Source organism: Ursus americanus, chromosome 9 (assembly GCF_024610735.1).
Source record: "Ursus americanus isolate L20-20 chromosome 9, mUrsAme1.1.p, whole genome shotgun sequence".
Lineage (NCBI taxonomy): Eukaryota > Metazoa > Chordata > Mammalia > Carnivora > Ursidae > Ursus > Ursus americanus.
Genome location: NC_142135.1, coordinates 37472411 through 37498036, shown reverse-complemented (window position 1 = coordinate 37498036; position 25626 = coordinate 37472411). Strand labels below are relative to the sequence as shown.

Sequence of the window (25626 nt, the reverse complement as noted above, 5' to 3'; positions counted from 1 at the left end):
CTTGGCAAAAAAATGTAAACTTTCTTATCCAGCTTTCTCATTTTTTCTCTTTCTCAAGAACCATACCAAATGCATTTTATTGCTTTCATTCTTCAGATATGTTCCTGACATTATTTTTTCCAAGCTACACAAATGATTTAGTAGCTTTTATTTCATAGTTTAATCAAGGGGCATGATCCAGAAAAAACAGTCATATCGTTAAAGAGAGAAAAGAAAATTATAACCGACATCCTTCATGATGAATTTAGATGCAATGATTCTTAAAAACTTAGCAAATAGAATCCATATTTATATACGCTAATCAAGACCAAATGAGGTTCATCCCAAGGATGCAAGTTTGCTTTAACATAATTCACCACATTAACAGATTAAAAAATGAAAAAATATATAATCATTTCAGTAGATGCAGAAAAGATATTGAACAACAGCCAACATTCATTCATGGTAAAAACTCTCAGCAAACTAGCAATAAAAGGGAAACTTCTCAACCTGATAAAAGGTATCTATGAAAAAACCTACGGTTAACATCATACTCAAGAGTGAAAGATAAATGTTTTCCTCCTAAAAGAAGGAACAAGACAGTATGTTCATTCTTACCACTTCTCAGCATTGTACTGGAGGTTCTAACTGATAAGATAATAAAATAAAAGGAAATTAAAAAGTCATACAGATTGGAAAGAAAAAAGTAAAATAGTCTTTATTCACCGACTATGTGATTGCTTCTGTAGAGAGCTGGTGGAATCTTTAAAAAAGCTACTAAAATTAATAAATGAACTTAGCAAGGTTGTAAGATACGAAGTCAATATATGAAATTATTTGATTGTATTTTTACATGCTGGCAACAAAAATGAGCAATTGAAATACCAGTGGCGCCTGGGTGGCTCAGTCGGTTAAGCGTCTGACTCTTGATCTCAGCTCAGGTCTTGATCTCAGGGTTTGAGTCAAAGGCCTACACTGGGCTCCATGGTGGTTGAAGAGGCTACTTTAAAAAAAGGAAAAGAAAAATAAATTGAAATACCACTTATAATAGCATCGGAAATATGTAATTTAGGGATAAAGTTGACAAAAGTGTGCATGATCTGTATGCTGAAAAGTACAAAAGATTTCTGCAATTAATTAAAGACCTAAGTAAATGGAGAGATATAGCATATCATGGAATGGAAGATCTAATATGAATAAGATGTCAGTTCTTTCCAAATTGATCTACAGATTCAAAGCAATCCTTATCAAAATCCTAGCAGATGTTTTTAAGTAGAAACGGACAATCTGATTCCAAAATATATACATACGAAAATGCAAAAAAACCCTACAATAGTCAAATACAGTCGACTCTCATTATTCATGATGGTTGTAAGCTTCTGTGAACATTGAACTAGCAATTACTAGATCATTGTTCCTAGAAGAAATACAGGGTTAGATTCTTGTGAGTTTCTGGCCACATCGTCAATGAGTATGTAACCTTGTTTTATGTGTGTTTCTATTTAAAGACACCTTATTGAGTATATATTGTTGACTGGTTAATATTGAACTCACAGCCGACAGCACTATTACTCATCCTGAACGAAGACCATCTGATATACATCTATCCTCCGTGAGGCACATCACAGCCTTCTTGCATTTAGGAACACTGGACAGCACTTCACACTACTCTTGCGGGTCATTTTAAACAGTGAAATCACCAACAAAAAGCATAAAAGGCAAAAAAAAAAAAAAAACAAAACCCCATGGCACTAAATAGAACACAAAAAGGATGCTTGTTTGTAGCACGAGAGCTAAAACAAGAAGGCAAAGCGTTGCCTTTTTTGGCCTTAACTGGGTGTGTGTGCATCAGATAACTCAAATATTTCACTGTTCTGTGCACATCCATGAATGGCCATGAAAATACTGCAAATATTGATTTGGGTTACAAGTAAATTTTAGAAAGTAGGTGAATTTGCAAATATGGAATCTGCAAATAATGAGATCAATGAAACTGAAAAAAATAAAGTTGGGGAATTTAGATTATCTGATTTCAAGACTGTATTGGTGGACATCAATGGACCAGAATATAGTCTAGGAATAGACCCATGCACGTATGGTGAACTGATTTTTGAGAAAAGTGCCAATGCAATTCATGAGGAAAGAATAATGTCATCAACAAATGGTGCTACAATGATTTTTTTTGCCGTGTGCAAAAAAATGGACCTTGACCCTCACTTCATACCATATGCAAAAATTAATTCAAAACTAATTTTAAATCTAAATGTAAGAGTGGAAACAACTAAATGTCTACATGAAAATGTAGGAAAACTTTTTGATGACCCTGGGTTTGGGAAGAATTTTTAAAAATAGGACATAGAATACAAAAGAAAAACTCAATAAATTGAACTTCATCAAAATTAAAACATTTGGGGGCTCCTGGGTGGCTCAGTGGTTTGAGTGTCCAAGTCTTGATTTCTGCTCAGGTCCTGATCTCGGGGGTCGGGGGATTGAGCCCCCGCATTGGCTGCGTGCTCAACATGGAGTCTGCTTGTCCCTCTCCCTCCCCTTTTGCCTCTCCCTCAGCTCGTGCTCTCTCTCTAAAATAAATAAAATCTTAAAAAGAAATCAAAACATTTGCACTTCAAAATACACTACTACCAAAATGAAAAGGTGAGCCATAGTCTGGGATAAAATATTTGCAAAATATATATCCAGCAAAGGACCTTAAAATATATAAAGAATTCTTAGAACTCAATAATAGGAAAATAAACAACCCAGTCAACATGGGCAAAAGATTTGGACACTAACCATAGAAGATACATGGATGACAAAGAAGCCTGTGAAGAGATGTTTAACATTATTAGTCCCTAGAGAAATACAAATTAAAACTACAATGAGATGTCACCATACTTCTGCTGGATTGAATAAATTTTAAAATATTGGCCATAATACATATTGGCAAAGTTGGCAATAGGAACTATCATTGTTCCTGGAATATACCTACCATATGACCCAGCCATTCAGTTTTTAGGTATTTACCCCAAAGAAAGTAAAATTTATGTCCAAAGATTTTTTTTAACGATTTTATTTATTTACGTATTTGAGAGAAAGAGAGAGAGAGCGTGTGAGCAGGGGGAGGGGCAGAGAGAGAGGGAGAGAGAATTTCAGGCAGAGGCCATGCTGAGCGTGGAGCCTGAGGCGGGACTCCATCTCACAACCCTGAGATCATGACCTGAGCCTAAACCAAGAGTCTGATGCTTAACCAACAGAGCCACCCACGCGCCCCTATATCCAAACAAAGATTTGAACACAAATGTTCACAGCAGCTTGACTTGTAAGAGTCCCAAACTGGAAACAACCCAAATGTCCATCGATAGGTAGATAGGTAACAAATTGTGATATATGCATACAGTGTAATACTACTAGGCAATGAAGAGAATGAACTTTTTTTTTTTTTTTGAGAAGAGAGATTGACACAAGCAGCAAGCTAGATGAATTTCAAAATAACCATGTTGGATGCAATAAGACAAACAAAAAAGAGCACATAGTGTATGATTCCATTTATAGAAAATTTTAGAAAATGACAACTGATCTATGTGACAGAGTAGGTTCGTGATTGCCTGGGGATGGGCGGGTGGTGGCCGGGGAGCAGGCGGACGGATTACCACGGGGCATGAGGAAACTTTGGGAGTTTGGGGGTGATGGGGGGCGATATCTGACATGTCAAATTTATCAAATTGCATACTTTAAATACGTGCTGTTTGTTGTATGCCATTGACAACTCAATAAAGCTAATATATGTAGAGAGAGAAAGTCAGAACAAGGTGGTTTTGGAAGGTAAGTGGTGCTGAGACAAAGGCTGCCAGATAAGAGATTGGAGAAAGGGTCATGGGACAATCAGGGAAGGCGTTGTGAAGGAGGGGTTTTTTTCTAACAAGTGGAAGAGAAACGCAGGGCTTGTTGTCTTTGAGGGTGCTAACTAGACTGGACTGCCTGTCTGGAACAGTTTGTTGGGGGCATTAGCGGGGGCTGAGGGAAGGAATGTAAGCTGGAACAAATTATGGAGCGATTTGATTCTCAAGCTGAGTCCCGGCAGCGGTCTTTGGCGGGTAGGGGGTGCTGGACACAGGGTGTCAAGAGTAAAACTACATTTTAGCAAATTGACTTTAGCAGTAATATGCACGTGGGATTCAAACTGGTAGAGAGTGGGTGAAGAAGTACCGTGCATCCATCACTCATTCCTCTATTCCTCCGATACTTACGGGTGCCCTCTAGGCACTCTTAGGGGCGGTAGGAGAAAAATGAGTGTTTCTCTTATATGCTCGAGACCCAAGAAACACTCAGATCTTGGTTTCCCTTATGCTCTGCACCTATGGAGTCGAAGATGAATGATGCAATCAGTTTACAATTCTGATCAGCTCAGTTCAGTGCATGCTTTTTTATGCTACAGAATTAACGAGGAGACCCCGGCAATAAGCCCCACGCCAGGGAGCAGTTCATGACATAAGCTGGGGGTTGGGGGGTGGTGGATGGTAGCAGAATTTAAAAAGACAGCTAACTTCAGAGAGGAAACCTGGTTTTGAGGCAAGGCTAATGAGTCTGGGAAGGAGCCCACCCAAGTGGTTGGTTGCAGCTGGAGATGAGGCATGAGAGTTCAAGGAAAATCCCAGGCTGGATATGCTTGGGGGTAGTAATTGACCCTGAAAATGGATAAAATCTTGGAGGGAGAGAGGGAGCGTGGAAAGGGAAGGTCAGGGTCGGAGCTTTGGCGCTGCCCGTGATGTGAGCAAGGAGCAAGAGTGGAAGGGCAAGCAGGCTGCAGTCACAGCCAGCCGGCCTGCAGCTTCTCAAGCAACAGCCTGGCCCCAGGTGCTGTGCGGACCGCCCTGAGCAGAAGCTGAGGCTGCCGAGCAGAGTCAATGTGGTCACAGAGTTTCCTCTCCACCCCGGCTGCTGGGCCTGGGAACGTGGAGATGGTGATGGGCATCCTGCTCGCCCTCTGTTTGGGCCAGGATATAGGGATTTTTAAAAAAGGAAGAAAAGAGAAAAGAAAGAAAAGAAAAGAAAAGAAAAGAAAAGAAAAGAAAAGAAAAGAAAAGAAAAGAAAAGAAAAGAAAAGAAAAGAAAAGAAAAGAAAAGGAAAGGAAAGGAATCTGGGCCAAGTGGGGACCTGCCTGCATGCAAGTGGAGAAATGCATGGTCAAAGAACCACCACCCGTGGCGGGGAGGGGGGGGGGAGTGAGTTTGAGGCTCCTGCAGCTTCTTTTCTGCGTTCCTAGTTTCACAAGCACCCAGACAAGGGGTTCTCAAAGTGCCTCCCCCCACCCCCCCAAGCAGCCTCAGCTTTGCAGGGAAACTGGGTGGAAATGCAAACCCCCAGGCTGGACCCTAGCTAGTGCTCCCGAATCAGGGACTCTGCAGTGGGACCTAGGACCGTGTGTTTTAACAAGCCCTTCGGGGGATTCTGATGTAAGCTCAAGTTTGAAAACCACTGACCCAGGCCTTTTCAACTAGATCTCTCCTTGAGAGACCCCACGCAGTAGGGAGTTCATATTAAGAATGTGACGATGGGATGGCCGTTTGGAGATTGCAAAGCGCTCTACAAGAATAGGGCGTTATCAGTGCATGCTTCTTTCCATGAGCCTCACTTGGTCAGATTTACTTACGTTTTAAGGCTTTACGGGGAGGTGGGGGGGGTGGGGAGTCTTCCCCCTTTCTTTTCCCTTCGCAAAAGAAAATGAAAATCTCGTGAGTGACTAGGAGAATTGATTGGAAAAGAATTCAACAGTTGGGGAGAGAAGGATTCGAGGCACAGCTGGGGTTTGCCCAAAAGGACAGGTTTGTTTTTCTCAGTGACATTGGGTTTGTTTTGTTTCTTCCAGCGTTAGAAGCACAAGGCTGATGACTCACATTTACTGTCGAGAGTCTTTAAATCCAAGCTGCAGCTGTCAAAATAAGATTAGTGCTTTCAGGCACCATGAAAGAAGGGGGATGGTCCCCAAAAGGCAGGCTGGGGTTTGTGGAGGCCTGACTCTGAAGGGCTTTCGCATCGGTGCAGGCGGAAACCCCATTGTTTCCCACTTGAGTGAAATAACAGCCCTAATAATGCATTTCTCTTCACCCTTGCTGGGACGGGTAAGTTCTGATTTCTACATCTCAGGCTAAATACCAGCAGGAGCTGTTTAAAAAAGTGAAGCGTGTCTTTAAAGGCGTTCATTTTGCTTTAACTCCAAAGGGTGGATTAACCTGTCGTTGGTGGGAATAGCATGCATCGTGACTTGTCTAAAACTCTGAAAGGCCAGTAAAAACTCTTTGATTTCGCCCGGCATGACGTCAGCCACGGCAGACCCAGCCTTTGTCCCGTGGCTCCTCGTTCAGTGGAACCAGATGGAGGTTTTCCAAGTTGTCCAACGGAGGCGCAGCGCCAGGGTTTCGAGATCATAAATGAGGGAAGGCACTTAAGTCTAGGATGCTTGCGAGCCTCGGGGCAAACACTAGGGATGGATTTGAGCACAGCTCCGGGGCTCTGAGTTATCAAATCCTCACTGATTTGTTTCACCTGGGAAGGCTGAGCAGCTGCAGTTAACATCCCTCCCCATAATTCACAAGGAACTAAAAGCAAGTAAATTCTGCTGACCGTCAGCTCTGTGCTAATGACTGCCTTCTGGCTAAGGCATTGCTTGAGTTCGGTGAGATCTTTTGTTATAAAATTCAAAATTGTCTACTTTGCTGTATTGGATCAATTCAGAGAATTCACAAACCAAAACTTAGTCAAGGATATGTGGACGTTATTTAAAGAAATCTGACTCTGTGTCCACACGTGGAGTTTTCACAGACATCCATAAGGTGACACTATATTGTAATTGTCATGTACGCAACTTTGGTTGGGGCCCACCTCTCCTCCATGCTTAACTGGGCCTGTACCTCCAAGACCTTTCTTTACCCCAGCCTAAGGAAGACGGAGGCCAGCATTTCCTGAGTACCTACTGTCTGTCAGGTGCTTTACTCGGCTCACTGTCTCAGTTAGCCCGGCAGCGTATTCTCCATTTAATTATTTAACTTCTTGGAAGATCGGGTCTCATAGAAATCACTTATGTGAAGTCATGCAGGTCACGTAGCCGAAGCCAGGTTTGGCTCCAAAGATGATTTTCTTTTCACTCTGATTGTCTCTCTCCCACCTGTCTAAAGACACATAACTGCCCTTTATCTCCTTCTCGAAGGTTCAGTTCCTTTGCTCCTTACTTTTTCATATTACCGCCCTCAAGTCTTTGTATAAAAGAATCTTTTTAATGAGACCACCTTCTGACCACAGTATATAAAACAGAAGTTCGCTTCCTTCCACATTCCCGACTCCCCTTTCCTGCTCGTTTTGTCCTGCAGCACTTATAAGATCTAACATAGGGGCCCCTGGGAGGCTCAGGCGGTGAAGCGTCTGCCTTCAGCTCAGGTCATGATCCCAAGTCCTGGGATCGAGTCCCCCATTGGGCTCTCTGCTCAGTGGGGAGCCTGCTTCTCCTTCTCCCTCTGCCTGCCGCTCCCCCTGCTTGTGCTCTCTCTCTCTCTCACATAAATAAAATCTTAAAAAAAAAAAGATCTAACATAATCTATGGTTTTACCTCTTTATTTTATATCTGGCCCCTGTCAGTGGTGTGCTGGTAAATGTTTAATCAGATCTCCAGGGGGAAAATCCCTGGCTTATAAGTTTCACTGATTCCTGTGGTGAAATACTGCGGGCATGGCTGATTTCACGCCACCCACCTGGCCTTGCTGAATGCAGGGTAGGGAAGAAGTGTGCACAGTCTGTCATGCGGGTCAGTAGGAGCTGGCCCCCACACACCACTGGCTCCCCACTTGAATATCAGCTCCATGGGGACAGAGATCGATTGACAGATTTTTAAAAGATATCTATTTTATTCACTGTTGTTTCCCCAGGACTTTGACAAATGGATGAAAGAATGAATGAGCAAAACAAGCCCTGCCTTAAATAGACATTCAGTGATCGTTGTAAATGAAGTGTTCGATTACGGTTGTGGTCAGGCAGACAGCGAGGGGAAACCTGACCTCTAACAGGGAGCAGTCAAATACGAGCTGCCTGAGTCCTCTAGGCTGGTGGAGGTCAAGTCCAATCAACAGATGTCCACTGCACAGCTGCTGTGTGAGAAGTGCGGTATTGTCCAGGCATCCTGAGGAACACCGAGACTGATCCTGTCCCTCTCAGAGTTTCCAGCCTAGATAAGATTAATGAGGGAGAAGTGCCTGACAACCATGTGTAGCATGGACATGGGTTCATTCTCTAATTGCTGAGTCCTTACGGAACAACTACGAGTGCCAGACAACGTGCTAGATTCCAGGGAGGTAGCAGAAACGGCAAGACAGCCAGCTCTTCAGCGGTCACGATAATACTGGTGTCTGCAGCTAGGGGCTGGCTCCCAATGTCACTGTCCTCTGAGCCCTCTTCTGGTACGGGGACACTTCTGGGTGGGGACAAGCAGAGGTACGGAGACTCAGGAAAAATTTAGTTCCCATCACACTCCTCCTGCCAGGATCCCATTTCTGATGGAGGAGAGGATTTTTAGGACTCTAGGAACATCCCTATGGGGAGACAGGGAGTACGGGCCTCTGTCACTGTTCTTTCAGCAGATGAGCACTAATGGAACACCAACTACATGCGTGAGGACAATGTGCTAGGCTCTGGCAAATCACCGAGTAAGATCAGCTCACGTTCCAGTGAGACAGACAGACATGTCCAGTCTTTCCAGTACCACTGGATAAATGTGTGAGGGCTAGAGCGGAGTCCAGAGGAAGGAGCCTCCGAGCCCAGCCAAAATGGAGAGGTCTTCCTGGAAGAGGTGACATTTGATGGAAGTCGTGAGCCATGAGTAGGGGTCACCAGGCGGAGAAGGCTTAGAAGGATAATGGGAACTCAGAATCCGGTGCTTCTCTTCTCTCTCATAGTTTTATTACCCTTCAGTGGACCCTCCCAGGCTGTGAGAAAAAGAAGCGCTGTTTTTCAAAAGCATAAGGAATCATCCAAAAATATCTGTATTTGTTTCAAATGGAAATGACCACTGCCAGAAGAACAACATTGTTTTGTCAGAACCCCGTCTGTATTTATTCCTTAGTCTTTGTTTAATTAAGTTAATCCCTCAATGGTTTCCCTTGGGACGGTGCAGTTCCTAGTGGCCATAAATCCCCAACGTTATAAAAACAGTATGAAAGTACAGCACACATGAAGCCAACTGGCACGCCTGCTGTTTGTGGGGCCCGTCTTCTGGAATGCGAGCGATAAGCCTCTTGCTCCTACCACACTCTGCGCCCTCACGTAGCGTCTGCAGTTCTGTCAGCCACTTGGAGAGGGAGTCGAGGGCAGCAGTCATTCTGAGATGTGTTTAAAAGAGGAAACTGAGGCTGGCAGTCTCAGTTAATAAAGGGGGAGACGGACTCCTGGGTCTGGGCACCTTCCCCTCGGATGATTGCAGGGACTTTTTATCCAGTTCGTCGACTCTCAACCCGGCTGCACACTGGGGTTTTCTGGAGAGCTTTTCACAAACACTGTTGTCTGCCTTCCACCCCCAGCCTGTTGGATTTAAGGAGGGGGGCGCCCTGGGCATCAGCGTTTTCAAAAGGTCCGAAGGTGGTTCCAATGGGTAGCCACGGTTGGGCCCGCTGCTTCTGTCGACCAGAACTTGCAGTTTTTCAGAAGCTCCTCTGTGGGTGTCCCAGCCCTGTCCTGAAAGGAACGGCATTGCCTCTCTTACCTACCCTGTCGGGAGAAGTCTTGTGGAAAAAAAGGTGATTGCTTCAAGGTCTTGGTTCATTGCTTTCAAAATGCTGCTTTCGAAGGGGTTCTTTTGTAACATGTTGGGTTTTTTTTTCATTATTATAAAAGCTCTTGTTATAAACTTGTGTTAGAAAATTTGAAAGCGGATCATCATAAGACTAAAAATCCCCTCTACTCCCACCTCTCCTTCGTAACCACTATTAGGTGGGGTTCCCATCGGACACTGAAGGAGGCAAAGCATCAGCACGAGCAGAGAAGGGACACCCAGGTGGAGAAGCTCTTGCCCCCCACCTTCAGAGATGGCCTTGGGATTTGGGGGTGTAGGTTGTTCCAGTGTGCTGGGGTGACCTTTCTAGCCACGAGGCTTTTAGGCAGGCACTTTCTACTCCCCGTCAGGGAGCTTACAGTCTAGCAAGGGAGACACTGTAAATACCTGGCCGTGTAGATGCCTGTGTAACTAACATTGTGATACATGCCAACAGGACATGCGCGGGGGTGTGCTGACAGCTAATAGGGGAGCCCGGAAGCTCTGGCTCCGAAGAACAATCGAAGGTCCTCCTATCAGGAGGTTAATTTTTCCATCAATGTGCAAGCAAAGCAGAGCTATTTCAGCATAAAATTCAAAAAACTACCACTGTGCCCAAACAAAGCTGTGGTTTTTATTCAACAGGTAGAAGTCCTTCAAGTTTCACCAGAGCTGAAGAAACCACCAGATCCCCCTTCTAATGCTTTTCACTGAAGGGTAATAAAACTATGAGAGAGAGGAGAAGCACCGAATTCTGAGTTCCCATTATCCTTCCAAGCCTTCTCCGCCTGGTGACCCCTACTCATGGCTCACGACTTCCATCAAATGTCACCTCTTCCAGGAAGACCTCTCCATTTTGGCTGGGCTCGGAGGCTCCTTCCTCTGGACTCCGCTCTAGCCCTCACACATTTATCCAGTGGTACTGGAAAGACTGGACATGTCTGTCTGTCTCACTGGAACGTGAGCTGATCTTACTCGGTGATTTGCCAGAGCCTAGCACATTGTCCTCACGCATGTAGTTGGTGTTCCATTAGTGCTCATCTGCTGAAAGAACAGTGACAGAGGCCCGTACTCCCTGTCTCCCCATAGGGATGTTCCTAGAGTTCTAAAAATACTACAAAAGGACAACCCAGATGGAATCACGCTCTCTCCCTTTAGACGGATTTTACCCTGACTGGTCCGGGTCGCCTGCTGAGTGGGATTGATTTCTCAGCCTGCCTTCTGGCCCTCTGTCATCTGGTGTCAATCGTCCTTCCCATCTTCCCCCCTGCTTCTTCCCTTGGAATTCCCAGCATGGAATTCAGCCATCAGGCCTGTCCCGTTTTCCTCATTTCTGCACATTTACTCACACTGTTCCCTCAGCCCAGAGTGCCTTTCCCCTTCTGCATTCTCTCATGCTTACCTACCAGCCTTTTCCAATCGACCCTTGACTATGGGGCTAGTTTGTTCTACCTCAGGACCTTTGCATTTGCTGTTCTTTTAATCGGAAATGCTCTTCCTAGAGCTGCACATTACTAACACTTTGAATACGAGCTGGATGACAGTAGGATCCCCTTCATCTCTTTGGTTCACCACTGTATCCCCAGTGCTTGGGGCAAAGGAGGTACTTCATTTATTGAATAAATGAAAAGTATTCTATCATTCAGATTTTTCTTAGCTGTCTGGCTCAGGCTTGTAACTGTAGGTTTTATCATTAGTTATTCACTATGATTTTTACGTGAGCTAAAGGTTTTTCTGGTTATTGGTGTTTTCTTCTATTTAAATCCGCTGGAAATCTCAGTTGGAGTTCTCAATTGGAAATCTAAGATATAAATATACTGGTAAGAGATGGAAGAATTTGCATCTATAATTTTCTTTGTCTACTTTATCGATTTGGGAATGAAAATACATCCTAGCACTTGAAAGCCAGAGTCCCTATTTGTACCTAAACATTTTTTAATGTAATGATGCAGATTCTATTCTTAAAAATTATTTGTGCATTTCATAGAAGTGATAAATAAATCAGCTTTTATCTTTATCCATTTACTATTTTATATTTATCTAAGAGCATAATAAACAATAAAACTCAATGACACAGGGGATTGCATTAAAGTGTAGCCATTGGATTCAGGGATCAATCAAGCTTTCTAGTTAATTGAGTTTTTATCATAGCTTTCCCAGTGATAACTTTTAACCAGAGAAAACTCTTTTTAATGTATTTGATCCCTTTAATGCTCTTTGGTTTTTTTCCAACTTTAATGGTAAAGTCACTGGAAGAGCTAGTTACGAAACCATGCCATTCTCCTTGCTGAGAAATAATGTCATCACGTCAGCTTGCTTCTTGCAACGGAGAGACTCAGTCAGTGATGGATTGAAAATGCCTTTAACCTTTTCATCATCTGATATATTTGCAGCTCCCTTGCAGTGAATGCATTCCGTGAGTGCATTCTCACATTGCATTTGTGGAAGAGCCAGGGCTCAGCACCTAATTAATATGTGACTCAAAGAGGCTCGCTAAGAACCGTATCTTCATTTCTCCCTAGTAATCTTCGTTACCTCTACCTAACCTCCTCTGGCTTCATATTTTTCCTCATTTGTTACTGGCATGAAGAAATAGAGCTTAAGGAGGATTTCTAAAGATCATGCCGGGAGACAAATGGAATGAGGGGAAATTTTTCCAAAGGGACAGATGCAGAATTGGGACCTGCCATGTTTGGGAGGAGTAGCAGGTCTTTCCTCTGTGCTCTCTCTCAGCTTCCCCATCTGCAAAATGTCACAGACCGCGCCAGACTCTCTCATGTACACTGGTGAGACTGGGATTACAAAGCGCTTTCATTCTTAAAGAACAGGAATGGTACTTGAAGCCGACGAGTGCAAATGCTTGCTCATGATAACTTACAGTTCTCGGGGGCCCTCGGAATGTTGCAGAGCACTGTCACGAACATGAGGAAAATACAGAACTGATGTTAATTTGAAATTATTCAATGCATTTCCTAGCGGTCAATAATTCCAACTTCGAAAGCTATTTTTTTTTTAAAGATTTTATTTATTTATTTGACAGAGATAGAGACAGCCAGCGAGAGAGGGAACACAAGCAGGGGGAGTGGGAGAGGAAGAAGCAGGCTCATAGCAGAGGAGCCTGATGTGGGGCTCGATCCCATAATGCCGGGATCACGCCCTGAGCTGAAGGCAGACGCTTAACCGCTGTGCCACCCAGGCGCCCCTCGAAAGCTAATTTTTTATTTATACATAGAAACGCTCCAAAATATTAACGGCGGTTGCCTCTGGATGGTAGGATTACAGGTATTTAATACGTTAAAAGTGATTTTAACAAGTGCTTGTTGCCTGGCGGTGTGCTGAGGGTCACTCCTTCAGAGCTGCATTCTAACGGTGCGACTCTGCCCCAGTCCAGGATCTGTGTGCGGCGGGGGACCATGGCTGTGAGCAGCTCTGTGTGAATGTTCTGGGCTCCTTTGTCTGCCAGTGCTACAGTGGCTTCACGCTGGCCGAGGACGGGAAAAGATGTGTGGGTGAGTATTCCCCTGCCTTGTTTAATAAGGAAGGGCAAGTTGAGCAGAGCGAGGGGGAGGGGAGCTTCCCACGGATCTAACTGCTCTCCTTTGGGTTTCAACAAAGTGCTCCGTTCTCTGGTCGAGTTGTTAGTCAGAGTTTGAACTCTGAAGACTTCCTTTATGGCTGAGGCTATGTTCTCATTCGAGGTCCTCAGCCAAAGGCATCTTTCTGATCAGCTATGTAAATATAATTGTCCCTTTATATACCGCATGCCTTGAAAAGGACTGGGCGGATTTTCATCAAATGCGGAGGCTGTCTGAGATGGCCTGAGTTCAGTATAGCTCATGTGTTCTTCATGAGATTCCCTTGCTGGTGGGCGAGGTTGCTGAGTGGCACCTCAGAGATGGAGGCAGCCTTCCTGCTAAGTATGGATCTGCCCTCGATGGGCCCAAGGGACCACCAGGAACAAGAGCCCAGCTGTCTTGAGAAGACACCATTGTCAGAGGAGAGGAACGGTTACCTCAATAAGTTGCAAGGGCAGTGCTTAGAATTTCAGGCACCCACTTGCAATCAGTTCCGTGGCTTCCCACTTGGGCAACTCCACATTGTGTGACCTGGTTGGGGGTAAGAGAGGTGGGGGTGGCATCTGATTTCTTCAGTGAAGGATAATGGCTCTCAGCACCTGTGAGCAGGCCAGCAGGTCCCTAATGCCACCTCCCAGTGTGTCTGCAAAGCCCCTTAAACTCACACGGTCTCATCCGTCCTTCCCCCAATAGTGCCTGGAAAGCAGTAGGTATTCAATTAACTGAACTCAGTACTTATAAGGCAAAAAATCTGGAGGCAGAGGAAGGGAAAGGACTCGACTGACATCAGAGCTGGAACCTACTGACTCTAAATGCTGCATTTGCTCTCCCATATCCCATTGATTTCAGGGAGATATGTTGTTATGCCTTGTTATGTCTTGCTTCCCATGGTGAACGATTATTATATTGCACACAGAATTTCCATTTTCCAGCACACTTTGATTCTTAGCTAAGGATGCAGAACGAAAGAGCAACAAAACAAAAGTATAGGGGGCATCTTCTTCGCAGGTGAGAATCGAGTGGGTTTGTTTGCTTGTTTTTACACACTGATGGGAAGGAAAAACTGCCCTCATCAGAGGTCCGCAAATGAAATTGGTCTCCTAAGCCTTAGAGGTTTTATTTATTTTTTTCTTAATCTGCTGGTGGCGACAGTGTTAGGTAGCAAGTTACCACATCCACTAATGCGGGCAAAAAAGAAGCCAACATGCTTCATTTATTTTTATTATGCAAGTAATACACTTGCATTGAGGATGAGGATTAAGCAGATGAGCCCTGGGTGATTTACGCCACTGATGAATTGTTGAACACTACATCTGAAACTAATGATGTACTGTGTGTTGGCTAATTGAACTTAAATAAAAAAAAAGGATTAAGCAGATGAGAAGAATCACTATTAATAGTTTGTTGTCTTTTCTGCCAGACTTTTCTCCATACACATATCTAATTCAAGAGGCGCCTGGGTGGATCAGTCAGTTAAGCATCTGACTCTTGATTTCGGCTCAAGTCATGATCTCAGGGTTGTGAGATCAAGCCCCTTGGCACAGAGTCTGCTTGAGAGTCTCTCTCTCCTTCTCCCTCTCCCTCTCCCCCCACTCATGCACGTGCTCTAAATAAATAAATAAATAAATAAATAAACAAACAAACAAATAAATAAAATCTTTTTAAAAACTTGTAAAAAATATCTAATTCAAAACATTTTGTTAATGTTGAACAAAATGGGGTCATACTATTTATTTTGATTAACCTGTATTTTTTCCCTTACCAGTTGTTAAATGGGTAGAAGCTTTGGGTGCTCTTGGGTCAGAGGGAAATCAGGCCATCGGGAATAGGCCCGGTAGATAAGCTTCAAGAAAAAAGGGCGAGGGTCTCTGGTTAATTGGGTGAGGTAAGAAGCAGGGAAGGCCCAGAGCTTGTGTGGGTAACAAGGAGTCGATGGGGCAGAGGCAGTAGGGGCCGTGGCTGGGGCAGGAGGCCTGCCCTGGCCCTTGGGAAGCTGGAGGGTGGTGAGGAACCCAGTTTTCTGAGTATTGCCAAATGATTGCCTCATCATCCGTGTGTGGTAGAGAACCTTTGTTCTCTACCTTGAGGGTTTTGCTGTAACTTTTGGGGCTTGACATTTGTTGAAGAGCAACAAGCATGAGCTTAGAAACTGTGGTTGCCGGCGAGCTGTTGTGGGCTGTGTTTATCACAGACGGGCATTTCTCTTGCTGCTGCCATCAGCATGTAAGAATGTCCGCCTATCCTCAGAGGGGGTGTCAAGGCAGATGAATGGGAAAACGGGAGAGACTGGGTGTGACCCAGACCTCATCCGTCAGATGTTCCGTCATCATCGTCCTCAACCAAGCACCTGACCTGTTGGAGGTGAGCAGTGAGATGATTAAGCACGGTGGACCTTTGTTGCCAGTTGCCTCGGTTAGGGAGACTGAACACATCTCCGGAAGGTCAAGTGCTGCTTGATGGGGCTATGCTGAGTGCAGAGCAAATGGCAGGAGTAAGAGAGGCTACAGAAGGTCAGAGAAGAGGGGCGCCTGGGTGGCACAGCGGTTAAGCGTCTGCCTTCGGCTCGGGGCGTGATCCCGGTGTTCTGGGATCGAGCCCCACATCAGGCTCCTCCTCTAAGAGCCTGCTTCTTCCTCTCCCACTCCCCCTGCTTGTGTTCCCTCTCTCGCTGGCTGTCTCTATCTCTGTCAAATAAATAAATAAAATCTTTAAAAAAAAAAAAGAAAAAAAAAAGAAGGTCAGAGAAGAGGGTCATTCTGATGGCCAGGGTGGGGAAAATCTGGGCAAGGAAGGAAAGGTAGCCATTGGACAGGTGTCCAAGGCAAGGGGAGACATGAAGGGCGGTAGTGGTGAGGATGTAGCAGTGCTTTCAGAGCTCGAGGGTGAAGTCTGGGTTGGGAGGGGCAGGCCTTGCTCCTGGGAGCAGGTAGATGGGGGCAAGACTGTCACAGGAATGCCAGCCTGGAAGCTAAGCAGGCAATCTAACCTGAGGACAGCAGTCGGAAGGGGGCTTGTCAAAGATGGAGACTCCGGATGTCACACTTAGACAGGAAATTTAGAGAGGCAAAGGCTGGTAGGGACTCCGGAAGCATTCCATCCACGGCTGGTCTGGATGGCCTGTATGTAGATGAGAATGTTAAGAATATGGGGACCATAAATCCCAGTTAATCCAGCATGATCCCAGTTTATGCCTGTTGGCTCAGTTCTCAACAGCCCTCCCTTTCACTTTCAAAGGGGTTCTTTTCTGGGGTGATAAATTATAGGATCACCCTAGTTAAGGCCAGCCCGGCTTAAACAGTGGAAGAGACCGACTCTGTTGAAGCAGAGAGTTCCTGCAGGTGTGAAGTAGAAGATGAAATTGAAGATACCAGCTGGAAACATAGCATTCAGGGCTTTGAGAATCAGGCTGAAGAGTCTGGACTTCATCTCTGGAAGAGAGACCCTGAAGGGTTTCTAATTGGAAGTGACAAATGCAAAGCCTCATTTTAGGAAACTTAATCTCGTGGTGAACTGCAGGATGGAATCCAGAAGGAAGATGGTGAGGGATGGAAAGACCAGTTAGGAGGCTCTGGCAGTCCTCGAGGAGAGGTGACAAGGGCCAGAGTTTGAGCGACGACTGAAGAGATGGCGAGGGAAGGAGTAAGGAATAAGGAGGTGCTATAAATAAAGGGAGGCGGAAAAGTCAGAAGTCGCTCCTGAGTTTGAGCTGCCATGACTCTGACAGATCACGAGTAGGTTAGACAAGGTGAGTTTGAAGTGGAGGTCGGACCCTGGCAAGGCCGTGTCGGGAGGGAAGAGGAAAGAGCACCTTACGATGAGGGGAGTTTAGAACCAACAACGCAGCCAGGAAGCAGCACAGTGCGTTCCTTTCTAGATTTTAATTCCCATTTAGTTTTCACTTTCAATGCGTATTTGTGTGTTAGTTTTGACCTTCAGGACAGTAAGACCTGGGCTCCAATCCCAGTTCTGCTGCTCACTCGTCACGGGTCATTTCATTTCTGAGCCTCCGCTTTCTCATCCATATTGTAGAGTAATAATATCTACATCAGAGCGTGTTGTGGGATTAAATAAGGTAACGAGTCAAGTTTCTAATGCACACGAGGCCATTATTATCATTATTACAGTGTATATCACCATCGTCATCATTTCCTGGCCTTCCTGAAGTATGGAGTGAGGAGACAGTGAAGGCCTGAGCCTTGCTGGCCTGAGCCACATGTAGGGAGCAGGAGGGACAAGCGGGGCGGGGAAAATATCCGTGAAGGAACAGCCTAAGGTGGGGGAGGGGGGGGGAGGTGAGCAAAAGAATCAGAAGTCATGGAATATGATGGGAAAGAGAATTTCTAGGCCAGGTCAATATTAATGTCATGCTCCAGCGAGGCCAAAGGGAACGGAACTTAGAGAAAAAGCCATTGAGTTGAGTCACTGATTCATCTCAGCAAATATTTCCAAACTCTCTGCCAGGCAGTCTGCTGGCCGTTAGGGACACAAAGATGACCAGAAGCCCGCTGATAACGAGCAAGAGGAGTGGAACAGAGAGGGCAGATTTCAGGGGGAGGGGGAGGTGGTGAGACAATAGGAACAGCAAATCTAAATTATTTGTTTAAAGACGTGTAGTAGAAATTCATTACGTCCAGCTACAGGTGAACGGATGCAACCTTCCAAGCTGTGGTTCTAGCTCTTTGACTCATCCCAGAATTATGACCGTGACCTGCATGAAAATTCAATTCTTAGCCAGACTCAGGGCTTTCCAAGATAGCATTTCCATTTTTGAGTTAGAGGAACATTAAATTTTAGTGCTGAAGTCCCATTTCCCTAACTGCTCATTTCACTCTGGACAGCACTGAATTTATTTCCACATTCAGGTGATCGAGGGTGGATTCCCAGCCTAGGTCCTCCTTTTGCTTTAATTGAGTTCCCTCTATTTGTAATCCATCAGCTGCCTCTAAAGCTGTGTTAATTTCCACCCAATGCTGCATTTTTCAAAGACCATTTATCTCTATTTTTAAGGGTCACTTTTCTGCTGTACTTGTTCGTCTGGTGTTTACCAACTGCCTTGTCTTTGGGGTAACTTGGGTCCTGTTTGCGTCTTATCTGCTGAAGCATATTGTAAACCCTTGGGGACAGAAGCCAATGATTGTACCCTTCCATCTTTCACAAAGCAGACTTGCAGGATGTTTCCATACATTGACTGAGGCTGAGTGATTGATCACAACCTCAAGCAGTGATGTATTTTTAAAAAACCTCGTTCCCTTATTGTTTTTTAAATTACAAAATCAATTTTTGCATATTAAAGAAATTGTCAGAATATAGATGTGTATAAAGTCAAAACCTGACAGCCATTCCTCTTCAGTTTCACTTCCTGGAAGTAATCACTGCTAAGAGCTTGGCTTCTCCTTTCTGCCTTTCTGCTAAGATGTATATTTGCTTGTCATTACCATCCAGGGTTTAACACAATGCCTGATGTTTGGTAATTGCTCAATAAATGGTTGTGGAACAAACGGATGGCATTAAGGTATTTCTTAACCCCCAAATTCAATTTTATGTGAATAAAGACACAGGGTGTTAAAAACCTAATCTACATTTATTGAATGTTACTAAGTCCTAACGCCTGTTTGAAATACTTCATGTATTATTGCAACAACCCTATGAGGTGGGTACTCTTGTTACCACATTTTACAAGTCTCTTAACCTGTCTCTGTTTCAATGACTTTATCTGTAAATTGAGGATAACAATAATACATACCTTAAAGGATTGTTGTAAGGGTTCAATGAGTTGATATATGTAAGGCGTTTGCTAATATTATTACTGTCGTTATATTGTCTGATACATGGGCAACTGATAAACAGTAGCTGAATCTGAATTTCTGTATCCTTTTTATTTAAATATGTTATTTATTTATTTATTTATTTGAGTGAGAGAGAGAGAGAGAGCACGAGTGCAAGGGAGGGGAGGTGCAGAGAGGGAGGAAGAGGGAGAGAATCTCAAGCACACTCCGTGCTGTGCGCGAGCCCAGTGTGGGGCTTGATCTCCTGACCCTGAGATCATGATCTGAGCTGAAACCAAGAGTCAGATGCTTAACCAACTGAGCCACCTAGGCGCTCCAGAATATCTATAACCTTTATGAATTTTTGTCTTCTTATGAACGCTTGCATGTGATAGCATGTCAGATGCGTGCTACATTTACAAAATCATACTGAGGCCCATACCCAGAACAATGGTGGCACATAGCATGGGAATTTAGCATGGCATGACTGCTGACCTTCAGAGCTTTTCCCCTAGATTCTCCTCTATCAATGACCTTCAGTGAGGAGGGGAAGGTTGATAATTAAGTTGGGGACAAGGGATGGGAGGATCCATTTTTATATTGAAAGGTCAGCTTTTTAGGTCATCAGCTGACCACCCATGTTTGAAGCATGTCTCCCCCAATTCCAAGATGTTAAGTCCTGGATTTCTCCCGATACTGGTTTGCTAGGGCTGCCGTAACAAAACCACAGAGTGAGTGGCTTTAACATTAGAGCTTTATTTTCTCATAGTTCTGGAAGCTAGGATTCCAAGGTCAAGGCATCAGCAGGGTTGGTTTCTTCTGAGGTCTCTCTCCTTGACTTGTACAAGGCCAGTCCCTTCCTGCCTCTGCATATGGTCTTTCTTCTGGGTACACACGTACCTGGTGCCTCTGTGTGTGTCCAGATTTCCTCTTCTTACAAGGACTCCAGTCAGACTGGATTAGCGTCCCCCAGAATGGCCTCATCCTCATCGAATCACTTCTCTAAAGGTCCTACCTCCACATACAGTCACATTCGGACTGGGTTTAGGACTTACACATATGACTTTAGGGTGGGGAAGACCATTCAGCCCAGAACACTTCCCTGTTGTTACCGAAATCAATCAGAAACTCTCCGAGTTTCCGACTCCTGAATACAGAGATCCAGCTGTGCCCTCGGAGGAGACGTTTTGTGACTCTGACTCTATGTGTGTATCTTCTGTGAACTCAGCAAGTCGGCTGCTTCTACCATTTCTCTAATGATGAATTTGGTTTTTCTTACTCTGTCATCAACAAACATTAAAACCCCAATGCTCCTCTTTGAAATAGCCTATTTCTACTGATGCCATCCCCTCGCAGACTGATGCCGGCTGGGAAAACTTTGGAACGTGACCAGGTTGTAAATCAGACACCATCCATCTGAGGCTTCATTACCTTGCACCAAAGTATCGTTTATCCTTGGACACAGCTGAGTGATTTTTCACAAATTAGGCAGAGACCGGCTTCTAACCCTGAGATTTTAACCCTTTGTGATCTGGAAGGCCGAATTCCCTACAGCCCGGGAATGACCCTTTCTGCTCGTAAAGGAGAGCATATGGATACGTCAGGCAAAACAACTGAGAAAGGGTTCTATCGAAGGAGATGAGGACTTGGGACAGCAGGAGCGTCTGAGTCCCACACATGGAGCGCCTCCATACACGTGCTCCTGAAACTTGGCCTCTCTTTTTACAAGGACAGTTTTGCAACCAAGGAAGTTATGCCAGGAACCCAAAGCATGTGGCAAAGGGTGTCAGAGTTGAATGGACTGGCACTCTCTTGGTCTTAGAAAGCTTTTAGGTTCACACGCTTGGAGGGGGCTTTTCCACATCTGATGTGCTTACGGCCTCCTCTGCTGTCCCCAGCAGCCTGGCAGCAAGCCGGTGAGTGGCCCTCAAATCAAGGGGCGATTGGACACCTTGGGGTTTTCCAGGCCAGGGTCTTGAGGCCCAGGAATGCTTGAATCCTGCCTTGCCAACCCCCCCTCTCCCCTTCAGTTCCACGGATTGCTGAGCACACACAAAACAAAACCAGCAAGAGAATCCAAGTCCAGGAGAAGCCTTCTTAGCCTGTGAGCTTGAGCCTGTGGTTGGCCGATGGATGGAAAGTGTCTTTCAAAGAGCGGAATCGTAAAAAAACCACATATCCAAACCTATCTTGACCTTTTTGTTTTTATTTAAAACATATAAATGTGCTTTTAACAAAAATTACCCTTAATGACCCTTTTAAAGAGTACTAATTTTAAGTTCATTTTTTAAATCTATGATTAAAAAATTTTTTTCTTGCATAAATCATATCCGTAATGTACTGTCCATGATTTTCAATTTTGGTTTCTTTAAATTGGAGCAAGAATTTGAAGACTTCTGTAAAGCAATCTAAGGGTAGAATCCTTGTAAATTTTTATGAAAATTAACCCAATCTTCTATGTGTTTTATCCATGCCTGGTTCTATAGCAATTTTGGTTAGCAAATTGCTTTAATTAGGTCTTCCCAAAGCTTTCAATTTAGTTTTTATTTTTTTAAAAACTCGATTTATTTTAATGCTTATATTTAGTTGGTTTTTATAGTATTTGTAATTAAGTACAATAACATGTACAAATGGCGTATATAGCTTTGGGAACAAAACCAATTTTAACTCTTTTTGGCAGTGGTTCTCAAATTTTAACGTGCCTCAGAATCATCTGGAGGGCTTGTTAAAACACGCATTCTTGGGCCCTACACCCAGTTTCTGATTCACTAAGTCTGTAGCGGGGCCTGAGAATGTGCATGACTAACACGTTCTCAAGGGATGATTGTTGCAGCTGTCTCACCACCACATTTTAAGAAGCAATGCTTTATAAGCATACAGTCAGGCAATAGGGAAAGCACACAGGTGTTCTGGAGCACAGGTGTCCCACCGCAGCTGCTTTATAAGCATGCAACCCAGTCACAGCTGTTCCGAAGCACAGGTGTTCCAGCAGCCTGGAGCACTTCGTATGCTCTGGGCATCAGGTCCCATATTTTCAGAGGGAATGAAAAGCATTGATTGATCAGGAATTTGTTAAGGGGAGGTCAGTTAAAAGAGCTTCTTCCGTATAACTCTTATTAACCGCCTGATCCAACACTTGATGTTCTAGAGCATTCTGGAAAAATGCAGGTTGGAGTATGGGCCTTAGATTTTAGGCTTAAGTAAAACCTCCAGCCTGTCCTCACTCTAATAAAGGGCCAACACACTCACATGTCTCTCTGAGGGACTGAGCCAGCTGGGCTCAGAAATGACACCCCATGGTGTGTAAGCGGAAGTTTCAAGAGAGAGGGAGAATCTGAGTTTCTGACTGTAGGTATAGCTCGCTGCCCACTCATCGTTGTACTGTCAATGTCCTGCAACCTGGAAGTCAGAGTAGCAGCTCTTCTCTTTGTTGGGGACACTGAAAAGTAGGCGGCCTGAGGTAGGAGAGGCTGACTGATGGCAGATACCCCTGTCAGTGGTTGAGAGATTTTTAAGATGGCAGATGAGGCCCAGCATGGGGAGGTCAGAGGTCGGAGGTGCCCACTGCTAACACAGGTCGGTGTGAGCCACAGCATGGCCCACTCCTATGACGGGCCGACTGGGACCCATCCTAGGGCTTGGTCTCAGGGTCCTCCGTTTCCACGAGTATTTGTGCAATGTTACAGTGGTTCTTGAACAATGAGACGTTAACTTTTAGAAGAATTTGGTGCCAGAGCACTATTTATGATATGACTCCACTCCAGCAACTGGCTAAGGTCCCATGACTTGCAGATCCTGCGACTATGTGAATGTCCTGTCCCCGCAATGGCCTGTGTATTGAACCCTCAAACATTAGGTGCTATTAGAACTCTTCAGGGAGGCGAAGTCACAAAAATGATACTTTAGACAAAAACTTAATGAAGCCTGGAAGCAAAAGGATAAGCACAACACAGCCTTTAAAATTCTGTAGCTTTTTCCTTTGTGTCTTTTGATTACTATGCTAAGTATGCCTTTATCTCCCCAGTGTGTGGTTTTGGTTTTCAAATCACACGTGTGTATTAATTGTGGATCCCATTTCCTTTTTTTTTATTTCCAAGTTTTTGATATCAGAATATCCTAAAATGTTATAGAGGGAAATGGTTTTTAAAAAATTAATTAATTAATTTGGGAAAGGGGGAGGGGCGGAGAGAGAGGGAGAGAGAAACTTAAGCAGACTGTGCGCTGAGTGAGGAGCTAGACATGGGGCTTGATCTCACGACCCTGAGAACACAACCTAAGTCAAAACCAAGAGTCGGATGCTTACCTGACTGAGCCACCCAGGCCCCAAGGGAAATGTTTTTTAAAGGAAAAACAAATCATCCATAGTTCTACCACTTTAACACTGCAAGGATTTTTATTTCTAATTTTCTAGGCTTTAGGCATGCCTAGGAGCTCTAGTTCACCTGGGTATAATCCCTGTAAATATTCAATTTTGAGATCTACTTTTTTCACCAAATTTTATCTGTCTTCCTATTTACAATTATGTTAGGATGATAATGTTGATAACTGTCTAATGCCCCAAATGGAACTCCTGATCTTCTCCCGCAAAACCCACTGTGCCTCCCCCGTCAGATGACGGCAGCCCATCCTCACACCAGATCCCCCAAGTCAGTCTTCCTCCCTCTCTTTTCCTCTTGCCCATTTCTATTCCAGCAGGACCCCCACTGTCCCCTCCTCACCTTACACCTTGTGTATTAGCTTCCCAGGGCCACCATCACAAAAGACCACAAACTGGGGGACTTAACTCAACAGAAAGGTATTGCCTCCTGGTTCTGGGCTAGAAGGATGAAGCTGAGGTGCTGGCGGGGCCGTGTTCCCACTGGAACTTGTGGGGGACAATCCTTCCTTGGCCTGGCAGTACGTTGACCCTGGCTCTCCTCAGCCTGCGGCCACATCACTCCAGCCGCCGACCTCACGTGGCATTCTCCACGTGTGTGCACATCTTCACGCGGCCTTCTCCTCTCCCTGTAAGGACACCAGCCGTAGTGGGTTAGGGCCCACCCGTAGGAGCGCATCACCACTCCATTGTATCCACAAAGACCCTGTTTCCAAATACGATCACATTCACAGGTACCGAGATGAGGACTTCCGCATATCTTTTTGGGGAACACGTTTAGGCCAGAACACCCAGAACACTGCTCCCCTGTCTCCACCACCCCCCCCGGGCCCCACACCCAAATCCTGCTTTCTGCCTCCTCCTTTCCTCACTGGGATGATTGTAGTCGTCGATCTGGTTTACTCCTGTCATACTTGCTCTCTGTGGTCTGTTCTCCATTCCTGTGTCCAGAACCTTCCTGTGACTCCCTGGTCATTCAGAGTAAAAACCAAAGTCATCGCGGTGGCCTCAGTGTGTCCTGACACGCACTCATCCTCCTCCCACCGGCTCTGCTGCAGCCAAGCCGGCCTCCCTGCGGGTCCTTCTGATGACCACCTCGCAGCCTTCCTGCTTGTTGTTCGTTTTGCCCCAGTGCTTCTCCCTCGCAGTTAACCGCTTGGCTCGTCCCTCATTCAAGACTCTGCCCAAATGCCACCTTCTCCTGAGGCCTCTCCTGGCCACTTCTGCTACCGTCCACCGTCCTTCCCACCACCCCACAGTTTCTGTTCCTTTTCCCCAGAATACTCTCCACCTTCTACGGGACGATCTGATGTACTTATTTATTTTATTTTTTGACCACCACCATCATCCAAATGTAAGCTCCTTGAGACTGGCATCTGCGTCCGTTTTGTTTTTTGCTCTATCCTCAGATGCTAAAACAGGGCCAGGCCTGGGGTAGGTGTTCAGCAGACACTTGTAGAATTAAAGAGAATTAGGACAAGACATTTTTCTCATAATTTACTAAAGCATTTACCATTATGAAATGTTCGTCTTATTTTCCAGATTGTTTTTGTCGCCGTAAATAATGCTGCTATAAATAGCTGATTTCCTATAGTTAATCTCCCCCTTTTCTCAATGATTTCTTTGGGTCCCATTTCCACAGTGAACATTGTCAAATGTCCTTCCAAGTGGATTTTTGTCAATTTATGATGCCACCAGCATGAATAGCTCTGACTCCCTTTCCAGGATGCCTGGCCACTGTTGGGTTTTGTCCTATCCTTATTTGTGCAGTTTAATAGTTATAAGGGTTGTAAGCCTTGTGATGGTTTTGATTCGTGTATCTTTATTTTAAAAAAGATTTTATTTGTTTATTTAAGAAAGAGAGAATGAGCCAGGCTCCCCGCTGAGTAGGGAGCCTGAGGCGGGACTCAATCCCAGGACCCTGAGATCGTGACCTAAGCCCAAGGTAGATGCTTAACGGACTGAGCCACCCAGGTGCCCCTGATTTGCATTTCTTTAACGTTTAAATACAATTGGTCGTGTGTTCTTTAGTTTATCTTCTGCTATAAACTGCCTGATCTAGACCCCTGATTATTTTTCGGATGGTGGGTGGGGGAGAAGGCTTGGATCCGTATTTATTTATCCATATTTTATGAGGGCAATGA

General features: G+C 44.8%; 1 protein-coding gene across 2 annotated transcripts in view; it reads left to right on the top strand.

Annotated features, from left to right (window-relative positions):
- The window catches only part of MATN2 (matrilin 2), a 126995-nt gene that overhangs the window by 52974 nt on the left and 48395 nt on the right, over positions 1 to 25626 (top strand). For both annotated transcript variants that reach the window (XM_045805891.2, XM_045805890.2), the window contains exon 5: positions 13154 to 13276. In XM_045805891.2, coding sequence (XP_045661847.1) covers positions 13154 to 13276 — 123 coding nt within the window. The remainder of the gene's footprint in view (positions 1 to 13153; positions 13277 to 25626) is intronic.